Raw genomic sequence first — 16,789 nt, 5'->3', positions numbered from 1 at the left:
TGGATCATATTTTCAAGGCTTGGTGTTAGCATCTGAATATAACCTATGCAGGTATAGACCCTGATCAAGACCTTTGTTACCTTTTTCTTCCTCTGAAAGTTCTTCTATTGGTTCCAGTATGTGCGATGAGAATGCCTGCTCTATTAATGAGGAAAAATAAGAATAGTACAAACAGGACAACAGCAAAGTAAAATTAGTTTACTTTCAAACAATATTGAAAGCTATAGTCCCATAGTATTTTAATCTTGTTGAAAAGAGCAAGAATTTACTGGGGAAAAATATTGAGGCAGTCAGCTAAAGCTGCTCACTTTTCCATGGTATCTTCTCTTTCTACATATTTTCCCTTAACTCCATTCTCAGGGTATTACATTTTTAAATAATTAAGTCAACGTTTCACATTCATCAACCTCATGCCTGATATTATTCTTTAAATGCACAAGGATACTACTAGACCAGGTGGCTAAATAGAAAATTATTGAAAATATTTCAATTTCCAAAGATAAAAAATTTCTAGGGCCCTAGGACTCCCACTTCTCACGAGCCTTAAAGTGGTAGGACCAGGATGATAAAAGGTAAGAACAGGTGGCCCTAGAGTCAGCAGCTGGACTAAGACCCATTCTTGAATACCTCCCTGTCCCTAAGCCACATTTCAAGTTCCAGTTCTGCTCCGAGAGGCACCAGGGCGGCAGACAAATGACAGATGAAGATGGGCATTTCCCAGCCCCACCCCAGAACAGTGGTGGGGAAGACAGGGCCTCAGGGCGACTTCCCCAGGAAAGGTTACTGTGCAGACAGATACAAGGAAGCCCGCAGCCAGCATGGATAAAGCTAAGCCCCATTCTAACAACAAAGGCTAAGTTCCTTCATGGGGAAGGTCCGGTTTTGGCCGAAGGTCTAACCATGGCAGTCAGGCAGACAAGGAATGAAATGTAACCAGGGAGTCTTATTTAGTCTAGGAGGAGGATGCATGGTTCACTCATCGTCACCTTGCAGATTGAGACAGGGCCCCTCCCCAGGGAGCTCCCCACCTGTACCGATAGGGCAGAGTTCATTTCATGCTGCCACCAAACCACAGAGTACATGACAGGTGAGAATAATAATGGCCAGCAATTGCTGAGTGCTCACCAGATTGCCAGGCATGGATCTCAGTGTTTTGCATATATTAGCTCAGATTTAATACCTCCTACATTAAAGGCCGGGCTTTTAATTTATTAAAGGGCATTTCTGGTACTCTATTTTAAGCATACACAAATACACACACATGCACACATATATACATAGGTATATACAATTGAGTATATATATGTTATATTTAGGTATATGTAAATAGGCTCTTACAGCTTGGTCGGCAACCACAGTTAACATATCTAACACTGGTAATATGGGAGAAATGCATTTTAAAGTACTTCTTAAAATTAAATTTATTGGGGTGACATTGGTTAATAGGGTTACATAGGTTGCAAATGTACTTTCAAGTGAAATTTTGGAACACAGACTATTAGTAATCGGGAGTCCACTTCAATTTTAAAAAGGAGCACAGCTCTGCCAAGGAGCATTTAAGTCCATCCATGTGTACCACAGCTGCTGAACACCAAAACACGTGATTTCAAATTTCTTATTCAGCATCGAGACTTAAAGATCTACAAATAGACTATTTTACTAGTTTGAACTGCTGAAAACAGAAATTTTAGGAGGACAATCACAGGCTTTTACTATCACATAGTATATATTTTATTATACTTCATGAAAACAACAAAAGTAAGGTTATGAGGAAAGTTCTATAAAATCTCAAAAAATGCATATTTATTATCATTTTATTACAGGGATAATTCTGTGACTTATTTCTCTCGAGTCAGGGTGAACTGTCAAAGTTCTGACTTTTCCTGCTGTGGTATGTAGGGCAAGGTCCTGGGGGAGAAGGAGATCCCTGAACCTGAGCTCCTACTATAGAGGCTGAGGACGTGAGGTCAACCAGACCCCAGCTCCCAAAAGAAGCAGGCTAGTGTCCCGAGGGGGGAGGGTCTAGACTCCCAAGGTCCCAGTTTCTGTCCTGAGCTCCAGGATGAGAGCTGAAACACCCTGAGGATTGAGTCTCCCCTCTGAACTTGCTGGATGCTTCCAGAAAAATACTCCTACCAGTTACCTACCATTACCTCCAGAAGAAAAACTGTACTCAGCCCTTTCTCCCACTGCTGGCTCTGTTGGGTTTCATCATCCCTACACTCAAGCTAACACTGAGCCAGTGCCTGTTCAGTGGCTCCTGCCTCATTTGACCCTTTCCACAGCCCACTGAAGTAGCCATGACTGTTCTCCCCATCTGGCAGGCAAGGAAACCTAAGCCTATTGTTTCCTGAGTCAACTGGCGCTCACTGGGTTTGTCTTCCAGATTCTCTAAACAGCACCACCACGGTATCTGAGCTCATCATGTTTGCTCCTGTCCTCACCCTAGCCCCCCAATCATTTGTCCAGTCTTTCCACCAATTCCACTGCACAGCTGTTATGTCAACTCCCTCTGGTTTCATCACAATACCTAGATTCCTAGATGAGGAATCTCCCACAGACTATTGCCAACATCTCCAACTAGTCTCCCCAACTCTGATTCTATGAATATACTCTGGTCTGGCTAAGCTTCCTGAAGCCCAGCTCTCCAATCCACAGGAACAGTCCTGAACAGGTACAGTCAACTCAGTGGTAACCATGAACAGTCTCAACCAACTTTCTTTCCTTCAAATCTCTTCTGTAAACTCTATGCTCAGCCAGATAACTCATGTGCTGAGTTATTAATTCACATCTAGTGCTTTCCTGCTACCTTTTGCTTCTACTTTTTGCTTCGTCTCAACTGAAGGGAGCAGCCGCCCCCAAACACACACCATTTCCTGGGACAACTCACATCCGATACTGTCACCTCAATCCGGGGAAGTTTGGAAGTGCCATCCCAGCTCTAAAGCTCCTGGTAGGATCTGCCGAGGGCTCCACTGAAGCTGCACCTCTCAGTCCCGCGACTCTCATGGGTGCTGTCTGAGAGCACTGCCTGCTAAACCTCCCACCTGCAAGCCTCCCCCTCAGAGTCTGTTTCTCAAGGAACCCAACCTAAGACGACGAGTAATCATGACATTATTTATGGAGAGGAACCTCACCAAGCTTTGAGATGGAACAAAAGGAAAGACAGAGGTAATTAGGCTAATGAATGTTATGAAATACATGAGTAACCCTCTCCCGCCCGAACCTCTAACACAGGTGGGTTGGGGTAGGTCAGTGAGCCCCAGCCAAGCCTCTGCCTTGCTTCTGTCCATCGAGATGCTCACAAATCAGCTTTGATCCCAATCCAAGGTTTGCAGGCCCTGTGCCAAGCCTGGCTGGCATTTCAAACTGGCATTTCAATCCCAGCAGATGCCAGCAAGAGGGCATGGTTGATTCCTGTGGCCCTGGCCCAATCAGGGCAGGTCCACATGGAACACGTTGCTTTAGAACCAACAGATCTGTCAGGACCCTTGAACTAGCCCCAGGTAGCTTAGCATACAGACTGCATGCGTCCTTTAGCAGGCACCAAAGAGATGACACAAAGAAAATGTGGACCTTATATGATGTTATAACCATAAAAAGGTAGAAAAAAAGAGAGAAGAAAACCAAACACTGTTGAAGTACAAAAGAGAAGTGGCCAGCAATTGCTTTATAAAAATCAACCTTACAAAAGGAGGCAACAGAGAAATTTTAGACCTGATATAAAATAATATGAATGGAGAATAATGACAGAGAAAATTGTATGGAATTTCAATATTTAAGTAAGTTTATATAAATCCAACATACATTTTATGTAGTACTGGTCCAAAGGGGGGAAAAAAACCCCTGCATATTCTAAACACATGAGTAATAACATCTAATGTGTGGAGAATTTGCATTACATATTGTGAACACATGCTCAAGGGAACTGGTCCATCTGAAATAATCTTAGGAAAAAAATAAGGGGCAATAAATACATCACGCGCTACTCAGTGGATGAAAGGGACAATTACGAAGTCCATCAAATGCAGACCACAATATTTACGAAGACAAAAAGTTCAGCTTGATTGATCATGGATTTAAGTCTAATTAAAAGGCTACAAACAAATGTGGAGTGAAGTAATCATTAGTTAAAATAGGAAAAAGATAGTCCCCCTCTTGTCTTATTCATTTCTAATTTACAGCAGACCATAGGAAAATAGCACATTTAAAGACATACTACAAAAAACTCTATGCTCCTAACTATACAAAAGGAAAATATGGCTACAAATATTCACCCTATCTATTGGGTGATGTTAATAGCAATTATCCCCCCCTTGGTCTGGTCCAGCTGAATCCTGGCAGCAATTTCACCCAGTGGGTCCTATTTTTTTCTTTGGTTTCCATCACATGTCCTTTTTAGATTTTTCCCAACCAATCACTGAAACTGTTTATTTAAAAAGTTGACATGCTGCCACACTGAAAGTTATAAAAACAGTCACATATGGCCTGTGGCATGTACTGGTTGGCTGGTCTAGAAAGTCACCCTCTCGCCCAATACCTACTACTTTCCACCCAAAATCATAAATGGTGAAAGTACTACTCAAAAATCTCTACTTGTAGGTCCAGCAATGTACACATTTTATACTTTATGGCTTTGGTGGGTTTGTTCAGTTTGTGATATTAAATAGGAATGTTGAAGTGGTATTAACTGTTTTTGCATTCACTAAAATGTTTTCTGTTTTGCGTAATTACCCCCACAGAAAAGCACTTTCAGTTAATAAGTAATCTAACTCAGGGTGGAAACTGTACATAAAACGCCCAGACTTTGCTGAAACTTACCATGTGCCATTGTTAGACTTGACTTAGCATCCAAAGCCTGTGGGGCTGGGGCACTCACTGAAACAGCATAAAAAAGTCCCTAATTAAAGCATCAGCAACTGAACATGATGGAAACCAAATACTACTCAAATTAGTCAAGACATATACAGATCATAAGGGACAAATGTTTCAAATTAATCTAAACCAATTGTTAATAATAGTTTTATTGAAATAGAATTCACTCTTTTAAAATACACAATTCCATGGATATTCACAGAGTTGTGTGAAGGGGAGTAGAGTCTGCCACCCCAAAATATGCCTCTTTGGGATACTGATCATGTTAGGCTGGTTAATTTTCACCAGTAAAAGTTACTGGGTTTGGAAAACTAAAGTCCCTGGGACATGTCAGCCCGCCACCTGTTTTTATAAAGTTTTATCGGAACACACTACTGTTCCAATATTATGCCAAGTATAATGAAAGTATGGACAATAATAACCAAGTGCCTTTTAACCTTTCATCCTTCTTTGAACTGTATTGTTTTCTTTATTTCATAAAATACATGTTCAGCTTCTGCTCTCCCCTTGGCCCTACTCTTGGCATTTAAACTGCCATCTCCTCTTCAGCACCTCTCAACCTCTTCAGATTCCAAAAGCAACATCAAAAAGTCCTCAAGAAGCATCTCAGAGGAATGAGTGGTTAAACCCACTAGCATTTTCCAGCCAATAGTGCCAAATTCCCAATCACATTCATCAATGTTCTTTCCTTTTTACACAGCGCTGGGCCCGTCTACTAGTAAAAGGCAGCCACTCGGTGCCCCGCCTCAGCGCAGGCCTGCGCTCTATTTACATCCCTGTTCACTCACACATCCTCTCTCGCCCAGGATCACCTGCTCCCATACTTCCTCCACCCTTACCCTTTCCTGAATGAAAACAAAAACATCTCAAATTAAGAAACAGTCTGTTCGATTCTAAACAGTACAGGTTATGTCTTTTTGGATTATAACCAAATCCTGATTGCTCCAGGAGACAGCTGTGCTGAGCTGAACTTGACTGAGTGACAGAGGGAACATCACTTCAAAGCCTGCGGCACCGAGAGTCCCAGGGAGGCCAACATGGGTGGCTGCCACACAGTCACTTCTTCACAGTGTGTCACCTTGGGAAACCCAAAAGTATGAACCGGAGTGATGCTAAAGAATTTGTAGTCATCCCGTTATTAGGTGAACTACAAAATAATAGGAATGGCTAACCAACATAACCACAAAGACATGGGAATATGTACAATCTTGGTTTTAGAACTAGGTGAAAGCCAGGAATTAAAACATATTATCATGTAATCTGCAAGCAGGGATTTTCAAAGAAAAGTCTCTAGAAATAAGTAGAAGTTATGTATTGGTTTAGCACTTTAGAAAATTTCTTTAGAATCCTGAGCTTACGATGGAAACTTACTAGGTACAGCTTGGGCAGGTGGCTTAGATTCAACAGTTTGCCAGATTAAAGAATTGCCTGAAATAACAAAAACATAAATAAATAAATTGATAACAAAAATCACAAGCTATGGTATATAAATATATATATTTGCCAGCATTTACCCTAATCTTTTCCCCCCACAAAACAATAAATGACATTTACCAACATATAGTGACTCACCCAATAGAGATGTTTAACAGAAATCCTTAAAAGCTAACTTTTCCTAAAAATACTTTTCAGAAAAATATGTATGCTACTTAAGTAATTATACAGGTATTCCTCACTCTCTGAACTCTCACTATTCAAAGAGAAGTTATAGGGAACCACGGCCCTTCCCAAACCCCTCTCTCAAAACAAGAAGGAAACCAGTGTGTAGGTCAATGTCTTTCCAGAGGGCCCCCGAAACAGAGAGAAAACCCAGCTCACACGCCCATTTCCAGTCCCAGTTAGTCTCTGGAGTAGACAAGGAGCCTTAACAACCTGAGACGTACAGGAAACAAGACTGGGATCACTTGGAAGGAGACCAGCAGAAGGCAAGCTTTGTGTTCTATCGTGAGACCGTGTGCTTCTGGCTGCCAGTCTCCCATCTAGACGCTCCCTTGAATGACACAGACATGGGCGCTCTCATTGCTACAGTTAGGAGTAGGTTGTACATGCCCTCACTGTGCTTAGGACAAACCTGTAACCCCAAACAACTGCAACGGAGAGTAATGCAGTTAGCCTCTCCAGTACTTAATAAATGATTTTACTATCAATAACAATAGCTAACACTAATGAATGTTTAATAGGCGTACTTTTCACATGTCCTCCCTGTAACAACCCTAAGATATAGTTAGTATTAATAGTCCAACTTTAGAACTGAGGAAACTGAGGCAGAGACTCACAAAGCTACTAAGTGCCAGAGATGGGAGTTGAGCCAGCCTGTCTCCAGACCCTTTTAATCATAACTCCATCGACTGCACATGCGTACAGAGGAAAACGGTTACTGAGCATAACAATATTCTGATGAAAAATATAGGAGACCATTCAATAATCATTTTAGGTCTTCAAAATTCTTCAACTTTCTAGGTCGTGATAAAGGATCTCTCAAATTAAAATAACAGGAGGAATGCCATCTTAGCACCCATAAACCACCCGGCCCCACATTCTACTGATGCCCAGCCAATGGCGAGGGACCCTGCCTTGCCTCCAACACTGGGATCCTGGACCACTTACCTTTGGGTTCAATGACACTGTTTACTGGTTTACTGGTAAATTCTTTTATCTGCAAAGAAAAACAGTCTTCTAGGGATACATGTTTGGAATCAGATAGGGACATACTGGATAATGGACAGATACTGGACTTAGTAAATTAACCTTCTCATGAAATCCTCCAAAGACAAGGGAGGACACGTGGACTTTAAAGACAAGGAGACAAAAGTTGTATGAAAGCAGCATCTGGACTCAGCTGCTTCTCAAAGTAATCACTAAAGGAAATTCTTATCAACCTTCAAATGTTCCTAATCCTAATTGAATAAATCTGCTCTACGGTATTTTTAAATAACTTTTAAAAATTATTTGATTGAATTTACTTTTACAAACAACTACAGGAAAAAATATTCCATCTTTGCCCAACTTATAAATGTTCTAAAATAAAACACATGTTCTTAGATAAACTGCACTGCTTAAAGAAACCAGTGCCCATAGGTAACCAAAAATACCTGTGGTCTCTGAATGGTAATTGGTTCGTTCTGTTCCTGGGGTCTCTGCCCTTGCTCTTCCATCCTTTTCTTATAGAAAACATTGTTTGCATTTAGACTGTCTATCATTAAATTTTGAAGTTTCTCTATATGTGACAGGAGCTGGAAAAAGAATTAAGAAAGGCATCAGTTTGCACATTGCATGTAAACTGCAGTTTATATGTGCACTAGAAGCCCAGTGCAAGAAATTCATCCACGGGTAGGGTCCCTAAGCCTGGCCAGGGATCAGGGCCGATCTGTGGGGTGACCGGTGGGATGACTGGGGGGGAGGGGGCGCTGGCACCCGCCTTGGCTGGCTTGGGGCCTGTGGGCTGGGGGCAGCTCCTGCATTGAGCATCTTCCCCCTGGTGGTCAGTGTGTGTCATAGCAACCGGTCATTCCACTGTTCAGTCGATTTGCATTTTAGGCTTTTATTATATAGGATACCTGGCCTTATGTTATCTGTGCATATTAAGTCATGGAGTAAATCTTTGATCACTGGGTACCAAGGCCCTGCCTGAACAAGGGGCTTCCTTTCTGTTCCCAGGAAGCTGAGAGACATCACTGATAATGTGAACAGCTGAGTGAACTTGAGCACATTACATGAAATAACACAGGGATGATCAATGATAAAGGGTCAAGGCTTCTCCACAGAGCGGCTGCGACCGCAAGCAGTCCTATCCTTCCCACATCCACATGTGCTGTCCTGGCTCGAAAGTGCACTCCTTGGGTGAGAGAGCCCATCTTGATTATGTTTACCTGTCCAGCCACTAGCACAATCTCTGGTTCTGCAGGTTCTCATTAAATACTTATTGAGAAAAGGAAGGTAGAGGGAGGAGGGGAGAGAAAAAAAGAGAAGGAAGAAGAGAGGAAGGAAGGAGTGGCTGAAAGAAAGGGAGAGATGCAAGGGACAGAGAGATCCAAAGATTCATAGATAGATTCATCTTTTTTTAAAATATATTTTATTGATTTTTTTTACAGAGAGGAAGGGAGAGGGATAGAGAGTTAGAAACATCGATCAGCTGCCTCCTGCACACCTTCTACTGGGTATGTGCCCGCAACCAAGGTACATGCCCCTGACCAGAATCGAACCCGGGATCCTTGAGTCCGCAGACCGACGCTCTATCCACTGAGCCAAACCAGTTAGGGCAGATAGATTCATCTTTAGAGTTAGTGTCAGGGGGAATCATATATTGAATGAAAAGAATTCAAGAATAATTTGTTTTGCCCTAACTGGTTTGGCTCAGTGGATAGAGCGTCGGTCTGCGGACTCAAGGGTCCCGGGTTCAATTCCAGTCAGGGGCATGTACCTTGGTTGCGGGCACATACCCAGTAGGGAGTGTGCAGGAGGCAGCTGATCAATATTTCTCTCTCATTGATGTTTCTAACTCTCTATCCCTCTCCCTTCCTCTCTGTAAAAAATTAATAAAATATATTTTTTTAAAAGAATAATTTGTTTTTAGTCATTTAGGGAAAGATTGCTTGTTTGTTTGTTTGTTAATTCTTACCTGAGGATATTTTTTCTATTGATTTTTCAGAGAGTGTGGAAAGGAGGGGAAAAGACAGAAACATCGGGATAGAGCCTGCAACAGAATTGAATGTGCTCTTGATCGGAATTGAACCCGAGACCCTTCAATCCTCAGGCCAACGCTCTATCCACTGAGTCAAACTGGCTAGGGCTAGGAAAAGATTCTTAAAGCTCTTTGAGTAGTTGCTTAAACATAAGGAGGGGTGGGGAGAGAAACTTGGTAACTGGAGCTAAGGACATTCCAAGCCCACAGTGTGGGAATGGAGACAGGGATGTACAGATCAAATAAAGCTGTGGGGGAAAGCGGGGGGGTGGGAGGGTGGGGGGAGGGAGTAACCATGCCTGTGAGGGATACAAAAGGCGTTTTGGGCAGCATTTCTGACTTGCTTGATTTTTTTACCAATCACTGGTCTTGTGCTAGAGTCTATTGAGCACTTGAGAGGTAAAGTAGCTGCTGGTCCAGACTCAGACAGCTAGAGGGGGAAGAGCCCAGACTTGAACTTTCATGCCTGGCTTCAAAGTCAACACTCCCAAGTGCAGTGTCTATGTCATGAAAGATATTAATAAATAATATTTGCACGCAATCAAGCAGCCCCCAGGAACTCGTGCAAAATGATACAGCCACTTTACAAGACAGTTTGGCAGTTTCTTATAAAACTACACATATTCTTACCATACAATCCAGCATTCGTGCCCCTTGGTATTTACCTAAAGGAGCTGAAAACTCATGTCCACACAGAAACCTGCACACAGATGTATGTATATGGCAGCTTTATGCAACATTGCCAAAATTTGGAAGCAACCAAAATGCCCTTCACTAGATGCATGGGTAAATAAACTGTGGTCCACCCACACAGTAGAATATTATTCTGCATTAAAAAGCTATCAAGCCATGAAAAGACTTGGAGGAACTTTAAATGTATATTACTGAGTAGAAGAAACCAATCTGAAAAGGTTATATCCTGTATAGATCCAACTATATGACATTCTGGAAAAGGGAAAAGTGCCGGGAGCCAGTCCATGCTTGCTGTTTCAAGGGACCTGGCATATATGGCATACTGTTCTCAATATGTTTGCTCACCTTCTTGGCACTATGTGTTTTAACCAAGGTCTCTGAGAAAGGTTGTTTCCCCAGGTAGGGATTTTCCCCTGAAGTTAGGGAGGGAATAAAACCTCTTAACTAAGTGCCAGGTGGGTAATTAATCACTTTAACTACGAACAATCATGCTTAAGCTACATAATCTTTACTCCCTGGAATGGAGATAAGAAACGCCCTAACCTTTGTAATAGAGATTGATAGGATTGAATCAACTGGTAATAAATACAGATGTAACAAGACAGCAAGAGACAGAGAGAGAGACAGAACCTAGGCACAGAACCTACACAGAACGTTCTCTAGGGACAGAAGAACTTCGCTGGAGAGAACATGGCAAAAGATCCTGGACAGAAACTGGCCTCAGAACCTAGAGACAGAACCTAGCGAGAGAACATGGCAAAAGATCCTGGACTGAACCTGACTACAGAAATTGGCAAGAGAACCTGGCTACAGAATCTGGTGACCGAACCTGGCTGGAGAACCTAGCAAGAGAACATGAACACAGAACCTGGCTGGAGATCCTAGGCAGAACCTCTCTGGAGATCCAGACCAGAACTTGGCTGGAGATCCTGGCTGGAGATCCTGGCTAGGCTGCTGATCAACTGAACACTGTCTCCATGTCCTTCCTTCTTCGCCGACTCCATCTACGCCTTTGGGGACCCCTGGACCTGCTGGGGTTGGACCCCAGCAGAAAAGTACAGAAATAGTAAAAAGATCAGGGATTAAGGGGAAGGGAGGGATGAATAGGCAGAGCGCAGAGGACTTTTAGGGCAGTAAAAGTATTCTGTATGAAACTGTAATGGTAGATTCATGTCACTTAACCAAACTTACAGAACACAGAATACCAAGAGTGAACCCTAAAGTAAACCTTGGACTTTGGATGATAATGATGTGTCAATGTACATTCGTTGATTGTAACAAATGTACCACTCTGGTATGGAATGTTGACAGTGGGGTGGCTGTGCTTACCAGGTATGGGGGCAGGAGTATTTACAAATTCTTTGTACTTTCTGCTCAGTTTCTTGTGAAGCTAACACTGCTCAATCACATTAAAAAAAACAACAACAACAAAAAGTGAATGCTCTCAATCAATACACTGCAGGGTCCCCCATCTGAGGCACTCTGTGCTTGCATGAGGTTGGACAAACACTGGGTTAAACCAAGTTAAAAAGGTTACCTGAGTGAGGACTGAAAATAACCTTTCATATCCTAGCGGATGCTAAGAATTTCCCCCAAGGAGGACATTGTCAAGAATCTTTTCTACATTCTTACAAATAACTGGAAGAGTGCCCCCAAAAGCAGTTTGGGAAACACTGAGCTGGAAAATAGAAGTAAAAGCCAGTAAAGATGTCTGGGGTTCTGGGTAGGGGTTTAGGATCAATAATATGGGGAGTCGTTCCAGGCCCCAAGAAGAAAGAGGACATAGCAAAACCTAAGGGATGATACCACTTTGATATTAGAATTGGAAAATGACCACAAAATTACATAAAAGTTCACTGAGAGAGGAATGTGATCATCTAAGCAAAGGATAGCCAGATATTACTTCAACAAACCTGTAGCTCTTGAGCCCATCTGTTATGACCTTCTACCACTTCAAGTCTTTGCTTTTTTCCCTATCAGTCCACATCATGCCATCCCCCGTTCCTGACCATTCTACAATTTCCCAATTGGGTCAAAAGGGTATACCATCATTTATCTGTGACTCCCTTTGAACTCCTACCAATGTTATTTAAAAATAAAAATAAAACGACTGCCAACAATCTAGGTAAAGCAATAAAAAGCTGGCAAACGCAACTTCCCTTAAGCAGAGAAATACAATATGTGCATTGTAGGAACAGTAGGCACCAATCATGTGGAATAATTAATAGTTAGGTCGAAGGCAGAGATTACTAAACTGATTGAATTCACCCCTCTGTTAGGGTTTAAGGGAAATGAAGGCAGAAGTCAGCAGCTTCTGGACAAACAAAACCAACAGACGAGGAAGCAGCATAGCCTAGCGGCACAAACACTCCACACTCCCAATCCGTGAAATGAGGCGCCTCACTCAGAACCAACAGTTGGTCCTCTCTATCATGACTTGCAGTGGCAAGTGTAAAACTGTAACGTGCATTCTGTTCTGCCAGAAGGCCACTGACTTCCCCACAGCTGCCTGGAATACAAGGGGCTTTCCATAGAAGACCAAGGATTAAAACTAACCCCTATTAATCAGGAAGACCCGAATCCTGTCCCTAGACACCAGTGCTTTAAGATGCCTTGAACAATAAGAGTAGGAACTTCAAGTAATCTAAGAGCAGTGGTTCAAAACATGGATCCAAGACAGAACTGTCCAGGTTTGGTTTTTTGGTCTCTCCCCTTTCTCCCCAACCAAATATGCCTGTCCCAGACTCACCTACGGAAGGGGAGTCTCATGCTGTATAGTGGCACATGTGTATTTTGGAAAAGAGCCTCGGGTCGCTCTGAAAGGCAACCCTCTTTAGGAACTACCACCTTTGAGCATCTCAAAAGAAAGCTAGAACTTTCTTACAGAAAAGCTGGCTAAGTTGCCCCTGTCTATTCCCCTACCCAGCTGGCTTAGTGCCCAACACCTGAGAAGTAAGCAAGGCAGTGAGGCACACAAGTAGGGCCGGTAAGAGGGCGTGGGTTCAAATACCATGCTCATATGGACAGACAACTCTTTCATCCCTGTTCTTCCGAACCCTACAATTAGCATTTCTCCATCTTCAGAAACATGGTTGAATGATCCCTTTTTGGAGATCTAGCAACCTTCCCTACTCATTCAGCAAATAGTTAATGAGTTTCAATCACTTTTTAGGCACATTATTGAATGTTGGGATTATAATGGAGAACTATAAAATAGAACCTCTTCCTTGCAGGGCTAGGGATCTGGTTGGACAAGCAGAAATTAAACAAGTAAACAAATAAGCAGAAAATCGTTTAAAATAGTGATCAGAGCTACACTCATGAAGTAGTGGTGAGAATAATAAAGGGAGGGGACTCCCTACTTAGATTAAGCGGTTGCTGATGACATGTAAAGCCAGGCCAGAGGAGGGTGTGAGAGGCAGAAACCTAAGTTGGCTCAAGTCTACACCCCCAGACCACAAGTCCTGTTTAATCCCTTTCCCTTGGCCTTATAGACTTGATGTTTTTGTTCCCCAAAATCCATGTTGAAGCTCCAACCCCCAATGTGATGGTATTAGGAGATGGGGCCTTTGGAAGGTCACTAGGTTCAGATGAAGTCTTAACCTTAAGGTAGGGTCCTCATGCTGGGATGGAATTAGTGCCCTTATAATAAAAGACCTGAGCTTTCTCTCCCTCTCTTTCTTCTCTCTCCCCACCCTACCCACACCCTCTCTGCCATGTGAGAGCACAGTGGCCTTCTGCAAGAGGGCTGTCACCAGGAATTGAATTGATTAACACCCAGAATTCCAATCTCTAGAACATGTTTTAGACAAACATAGACACAGAGGATCCAAAAGGCTACAAAATATAATTTAAAGTGAAAAAATAAACAATTTTTGCACTAGTGTAAAATCATTTTGACCATTAAATTTCTATACACTCGGCTGAAAGGGAATCAGTGTTATAATTAAAATTTGCTTTCATAAAAATCATTTTAATGTGAACAATCCTTGCCTTTATTTAAAAATTATTTAGACTGCCACTCTGTATGAAAAAATTAGAAATGTATTCAATAATAAAGAATTTATTAAGTAACAGTAGCAGTGGTTATCTTTGGTATTGAAATTATAAATAATTTTAATTTTTGCTATACATTTCTTCACAAACTATAGGTTAAAAAAATACTATCATAATTATAAAGAAAAGCAAATATTCTTTGCAAAAATGACCCATTTATAGGTCATTGGTTTATTTTTTGTTTTTTGTTTCCAGATACAGTTGACATACAAAATTATATTACTTGCAGGTGTACAACATAGTGATTCGACCTTTATATAACTTAGGAAGTGATCCTCTGATAATTCTAGTACCCATCTGACACCATACATAGTTATTATAATACTAGAAGCCCGATACACGGGATTCGTGCACTGGTGGGGGCGTGGCCTGCCAGCCCACTGTTGGGAGCACTGCTCATCCTGGTCAGTCCAGCAGCACTCCCACTGCGGGAGTGCACTGACCACCAGGCGGCAGCTCCTGCATTGAGCGTCTGCCCCCTGGTGGTCAGTGTGCATCATAGCAACTGGTCAACTGGTCGTTCTGGTCGTTCCACCGTTCGGTCACTGGGCTTTTATTATATAGGATTATTGACTATATTCCCTATGCTGTACTTTACATCCCCACAACTATTTTATAACTGCCAATTTGTGCTTCTTAATCCCTTCACCTTTTTCACTCATCCTCCAACCCCCCTCCCATCTAGCAACTATCAATTCGTTCTCTTTATCTATGCGTTTCTTTGTTTTGCTTGTTTGTTTATTTCATTTTTTAGATTCTACACATGAAATTATATGATATTTACCTTTCTCTGCCTGATTTATTTCACTTAGCATAATACACTCTGGGTCCATCCATGTTGTCACAAATGGCAAGATTTCATTCTTTTTTTTTTATAGCTGGTTAATATTTCATTGTGATACGTACTAAATGTTCTTTATCCACTTGTCTATTGATGGACAGTTAGGTTGCTTGCACATCTTGGCTACTGTAAATAATGCTGCAATGAACTTAGGGGTGGTTTCTTAATCTTACCTGATCCTTCTCTTTTTCATGTTCTTGATGAAGAGCTTGAACTCGAGCTGTCCACTTGTTTTCCTAGGAAACAGTAAGACAAGAGTAATGTATGTGCAACTATAACAATGAAATCTATTCAAAATGGAAGCTTCCTTTTTAGTGGGTACCTGGGAAGCCCAACTATTTGGTAAAATGTTAGCAGGCATTTTTAGAATATATACAGTCAAAATGGTTAAACACATCTGTACCTTTTAAATTTATTTTTTAATTACTGACAGTATTACAGATGTCCCCCATTTGCCTCCCCCCCTTGGCTCCTCTCCACCCAGCCCCTGCCCACCCCCATTTGAAGGCAGGTAACAGCAAACATTTCCTGTGAAGGAATTAATAGTAAATACAGGGGTTGGAAAAGTAGGTTTACAGTGCATTCATTTGAGTTAATAAAGCTATTGTAATAATCATAATCTGCATGTCTTTTTTCATTTGAACAACTGTAGGCCTACTTTTGCCCATCCCTGTATTTTAGGTTCTTGGAGCCAGATGACTGGGTCGTGACTTCTAGTGACAGCAGAACAGCCATAGATAAAAACCTAAATGAATGGGTATGGCTGTGTTCCAATGAAATTTTGTTTTAAAATATATTGGTGCTAACTGGCCAACCTAAGAAACTAAAAGGAGCCCTAACCAGTTTGGCTCAGTGGATAGAGCGTTGGCCTGCGGACTGAAGGGTCCCAGATTCGATTCCGGTCAAGGGCATGTACCTTGGTTGAGGGCACATCCCCAGTAGGGGGTGTGCAAGAGGCAGCTGAATCAATGTTTCTCTCTCATCGATGTTTCTAACTCTCTATCCCTCGCCCTCTCCCTTCCTCTCCGTAAAAAATCAATAAAATATATTTTTTAAAAAGAAAGAAAGAAACTAAAAGGAAACACTAAGTTTTCTAAGTCCATGGGTTCTGAATTGACAACACAGCTCATAGGAAGGAAACATTAGATATTTAGGTGGGACCTTAGGATTTTATAATTGGGTCTTTTAATTCATGACAGACCAGCCTGCTGGGAGCAACTGTCAACAGCTGGTCCCCTACCACGTACCAGACACCTCGGTTGGCAGGATAGAGAGGAAGGCCCTTCCCTGTATAGGAGGGAGGTGGACCTAACGATAGAGTTCCCACATAATGCGCATGTGACCAGGTCCTGCTGGGGGAACTACTCCAGGAGAACTCTCTGAAGAGGTGCTGTCCCAGCTGAATCAGTAAACTGCAGGTCCTAAAACTGGGAGCTGCTTGACAGAGAACACAAGAGCACAAGCAGAAACCCGCATGCCACGGGGACCCATGGCTGTTTGGTGCCGCTGGGAGCGTGACGGGAAAGCCAAGAAAGGTGGCAGATGACGCTGGGTCCAGATCCTCAGGGACTTGGAGTGCTGGCTAAAGGGTTCGAGACTGTGTTCTGTGAAAAATAGGGAGTCATTGAAAAATTCTAGATGGG

At 42.2% G+C, this 16,789-nt stretch overlaps 1 protein-coding gene across 3 annotated transcripts in view; it reads right to left on the bottom strand.

Annotated features, from left to right (window-relative positions):
• DZIP1 (DAZ interacting zinc finger protein 1) overlaps window positions 1-16,789 on the bottom strand; it is a 56,499-nt gene that overhangs the window by 17,146 nt on the left and 22,564 nt on the right. For 2 of the 3 annotated variants that reach the window (XM_081083214.1, XM_081083213.1), the window contains 6 exons: window positions 15,320-15,382; window positions 7,968-8,108; window positions 7,483-7,531; window positions 6,247-6,303; window positions 4,822-4,878; window positions 81-140 (listed from right to left, as the gene is read on the bottom strand). In XM_081083214.1, coding sequence (XP_080939340.1) covers window positions 81-140; window positions 4,822-4,878; window positions 6,247-6,303; window positions 7,483-7,531; window positions 7,968-8,108; window positions 15,320-15,382 — 427 coding nt within the window. The remainder of the gene's footprint in view (window positions 1-80; window positions 141-4,821; window positions 4,879-6,246; window positions 6,304-7,482; window positions 7,532-7,967; window positions 8,109-15,319; window positions 15,383-16,789) is intronic. The other variant, XM_081083215.1, reaches the window with a different exon arrangement.

Source organism: Myotis nattereri (assembly GCF_964212035.1).
Source record: "Myotis nattereri genome assembly, chromosome: 2".
Taxonomy (NCBI): Eukaryota; Metazoa; Chordata; class Mammalia; order Chiroptera; family Vespertilionidae; genus Myotis; species Myotis nattereri.
This window is presented reverse-complemented; position numbering and strand designations above follow the sequence as displayed.